The sequence below is a fragment of the Trichoderma citrinoviride genome (genome assembly GCF_003025115.1).
Source record: "Trichoderma citrinoviride strain TUCIM 6016 unplaced genomic scaffold BBK36scaffold_61, whole genome shotgun sequence".
In the NCBI taxonomy this organism is placed as follows: domain Eukaryota; kingdom Fungi; phylum Ascomycota; class Sordariomycetes; order Hypocreales; family Hypocreaceae; genus Trichoderma; species Trichoderma citrinoviride.
The window spans coordinates 2,548-6,361 of NW_020194769.1; the positions used below are offsets into that span (position 1 = coordinate 2,548).

Below are 3,814 nucleotides of genomic sequence, written 5' to 3' on the forward strand. Positions count from 1 at the left end.
CCCCGCGCCAATTGCCTGGTTGCTCGCGTTGGGGGAGGTTTCTCCATCTTTCTGTGCCCTCAATGATGATATAAGGCCCCAAGTGAGACGCCTCTTGGTTCGCGTTGCTGAAGCTCATTCTCTCGTCCGCGACTCTGTGTGAATCGAGCATCAGGCCCCCTTTGCCTTGGGAGATCCCGCCGATCGACATTGAATCAACAAGACCCCTGATCTACCTAAGCAAAGGCTTGCCCATCAACGTGTCGGTCTGGCGAGAATTCGACTCTCTGGCTGCTGATTCCCATCTCTCCAGTCGAAGTCATCGGCATCGCCCAAACACACGAATAAGTCGCGAATCCCCTCGGACTCGGACTCGAACCAGGTTTTCGCTGCGTCATCTTTGTTTGGACGTCTCCCCCTGTACCAGTTCCTCGCCAATTCTACGCAGTGAGGTCAAACTGCATCATCCTTCGTCAGTGTGGCCGAGGTTGTCGAGGGTCTGCGGCACGTCAGGGTTCCCGAGCTTGAACAGCAAGGCTATTCGGCGAAACCTTGCAGCTGGCCGTGCCATTGCAGCGTCGTGATCGACCAGGAGGACGGCTTTGGCGGTTTCAACGTCCCAGCGGCTCGCGGTGCCTGCATCCCGCGACCTTCGGCCCATTTGGGGGGGAAATTAGATGGGCGACAGGGGCCAGTCCGCAGAACCACTTGACGAACGCCGCTGAAAGGGACGCTGAGTCGCCGGCTCAACTAGAGCCAAAAATCGCGCGGTTCTCGCACCGTTTTGTGTGCGCAGCAAAAGCAGGAGAGCACCACGACACTGCTGGTACCCAGTCCGCAGCCCGGAGCACGGAGGTACACCTATCTTACACGCAATCCTCGGTCTTCTGTATACGGCCCTTTTCCTCAGCGTCTCCAGCTTTGGGCCACATTCGCTCCGCAGCTGCGTATGCGGGTGGCTCCATGCCCGTTTGTCTCTCCACGCCCAATCTGCCCGCGAGCCGTTTTCATCTGCTTCTGTGCTCTGGACGGAGGACATCCCCGGTAGGAGCAGAGCAAGCGAGAGGGTGTAAGTGGGAGCATGTACTGTGAGTGATGACCCAAATTGGGGAAGCTTGGCCGGGTTTTGGGGTCCGAATGCTTAAATTACTTGCTAGCTGCACACAATACGGTCAAGGTTCACGGCCTCGGCGCCCTGTGGCGCGATGGCGACGGCGACAGGGAGAGGAGGGTGGTGGTGCGAAGGAATAGCAGGCGACGCAGCGTCCATCGTGCGTGGCCGTTGCTATCCGTACTGTTGATGCTGTCCTTGGTAAGTCTCGTCTGTTTCGCTTCCCGGCATCTCGGGGCTCCCAGCTCTTGGTGTTCTGGAAAGAAAACCCCCCCGTCCCTTGCCCGCCTTTACTCCATCTCGACGTAACAGCCTCCTCCTCAGTGGAGGCCGAGCCCCGTTGGGGAAACCAAGGAACGCTGGGACAGGAACCTTCCAGCGACCGTCATCATAGTCAGCGGAGAATCCGGTTGTCCCACGGCAGTCTGGAGCAGCTCCGGCGTGTGACGGGTGGAGAGACTCGCCTGGCAACTGGGCGAGGCTCGTCCACGCCGTGATTCGCCGGCCGCAGCGGGAGACGCTCAATGGTGCGAGCAAGGCCTGGGAGGCTGCGCTAAGCATCCAGCAGCTCGGCCAAACGCCCCGCGCCGTCCCCAGAGCTGGGGCTGATCCCTGTGCTTGGCCGTCATGCTGTGGCCGTCGTTGGACGCAGTCGAGCTGCAAACCCGCAGCTGGCATCATACCTAATCCCACGAACCTGAACGCACACACGACTGTGGCTCTCGCTAACGCCCAGGGAACAACTGCTAGCTCCGTCTCGTGGCCGCCGAAGCCAAGATATACTCTGCCTGCGCCCTCCTCCAGGCGCCGTGGTTGTGCCAGCTCCTCTCTCTCCTCCATCTCCCTCCCGCACTTCTCAGGCCGCTGTCCTCCTTGACCTCGCAACTCACCGTCCGCGACGAGCGCATCTGCCCCCGACACCCGCCTTTCGCACTCTCTTCGCCAACGTCGCGCGTCCTCACAATGGGCCTTGCCGAGCACACGAGCAAGGTTGTCGCCCAGTTGTCTCTTTCAGAAGCAGCTTACAGGGCAGCGTCCAGCCGTTCCTTCAGCGGCCCGAAGAGGTAGAAGACGCGTTAGTTCCGTTAGTCCCGCCGCGGTTGCGGCGACGGCAGGAACCGCTACGGCTACGCTTAGAACAGACGCGACGACCCCGGCTACGGGAGTTACCGCGCGTCTCGGAGCATCTAGTACAGGGACTTCTTCCCCATCACGAGCTGCTCCGACGGCAGCTGCGGTTACAGCTATTAGAGAAGGAGCCCCAGCAGGTCGAAAGGCCTGACCTCTTGTTACCGCGGTTACCGCTGCCGGCGATCGGACCGCCGAGACGCTTGCTGCCGCGGTCGTTGCCGGAACTTACGGACACGTAGGAGGTCGCTCCCGCACATGTGGACCTCGCACAAGAGGTCGAGGACAGCCTACCAGCTGTCGAGGCCGCACAACAGGCGCCGCCGTTGCCTGTCGTGCCGGCACAGGTCAGGGGTGACCCTGTCCTCGGGCCTGACCCCCGACTGCAAACAGCAACAACTGGTCAGTAACTTCGATCTCAAACACAGCGCCTTCTCCCTGCGGAGCAGCAGGAAGTAGTACAGCAACTACCGGTCAGCGTGCTAGAGCGGGTCCTTGTACGGTCTGTGTGCGAAGAGCATGTAGACCTAAGGGCCCAACTGTGAGAGGGCCAGCTCGCGGCGCAGGGTCTGCCAGCAGCCCTCTTGCAACTCGAGCAACAGCTTCCTCGGGGTGAGCCACAACTACTGGTAAAGCGGCCAGCTGAACAGCATGAGCGGGCCCTACCCGAACCACTACGAGCGGCAGAAGAGTTACATCCGCGGCAACCAAGGCCACGGCTTCTACCGTGGTTCTTCTCTCGCCACGAACGGCCGTCTCCACATGCTCGCGCGGTACTCGCACGGGTGCCATAGCAACTGGTTCCGTCGGTGGAACTGGCCGTCTGGCTCGGCCAGCTAGAGCAGAACCTCGTCGAACGTCTGTAGGAACGGCTGCCGTAGACCTTATAGTTTCGGGAACCAGGTGGCTTACTCGAATGGGAACAACTACGGGTCGACGACATGGCCCTTCGACTTACACTTCGGGTCCGCCTTCTAGACGAGTAGCGCCATTGGGAGCCCCTTCGAGTAGCACGACGCCGCCACCCGCCGCGAGAGTTTCACCAGAGCCACCACGAGTGCCTCCTTCTCGAGTTAGACGAAGCGTTCCTTCCGTTTCTCTAGGGAACGGCAGAACCGATGGTATTCCAAGAAACCCTATCGGTGAAACAACATGTGGTCCAACTTCCACGACAGCGGCAAATCACTCTGCCTCGTCTGCGCCTTCAAACACGGCGGGTTCAGGTGCCGTTCTATTTACGGGATGTTTTTTCGTTTCTTTTTCTTTTGAAACAGTCGACGTAGTAGGAACACGCTATTTTTAGTAGCTGTAGCCGGCCCTCTCTATTCTACGAGTGGAAGAGCCACGGCAAACCATGCCGCCAGTGCATACTCCCCTAGACCGACTCCGACCAAGGTAGGACGAAATTAGGGCGCAGACGCTACGGCTACTGCAATCACCACTCGCCTGCGTCTACTCGCCGGTTAGCGACGCTGTTCTACGGTAACCTTTGATGCCTATCTGTTAACCGTTAACCCTGCCTTAACCTCCCCTTCGAGTGACCGAACGAAGTCCTTGAGCAGCTGTACCGCCAACTCGAGGAGCAGGCTTTTCAGC

At 59.8% G+C, this 3,814-nt stretch overlaps 2 protein-coding genes across 2 annotated transcripts in view; both read left to right on the plus strand.

Moving 5' to 3' along the window:
- BBK36DRAFT_1057686 (hypothetical protein) overlaps positions 1-145 on the plus strand; it is a 938-nt gene extending 793 nt beyond the window's left edge. The window contains exon 2 of the mRNA XM_024888910.1: positions 1-145. This exon is cut by the window's left edge and continues 319 nt beyond it. Coding sequence (XP_024744942.1) covers positions 1-74 — 74 coding nt within the window. The 3' untranslated portion in view covers positions 75-145.
- A 797-nt stretch (positions 146-942) lies between these two features.
- Positions 943-3,058, plus strand: BBK36DRAFT_1145535 (hypothetical protein; the record flags this gene model as incomplete). The annotated part of the gene is made up of 7 exons (XM_024893764.1): positions 943-1,048; positions 1,137-1,291; positions 1,403-1,483; positions 1,515-1,679; positions 1,841-2,154; positions 2,461-2,620; positions 2,861-3,058. The coding sequence occupies 7 exons, from the start codon at positions 943-945 to the stop codon at positions 3,056-3,058; spliced, it is 1,179 nt and encodes a 392-aa protein (XP_024744943.1).
- Between the last annotated feature and the right edge of the window lie 756 nt (positions 3,059-3,814).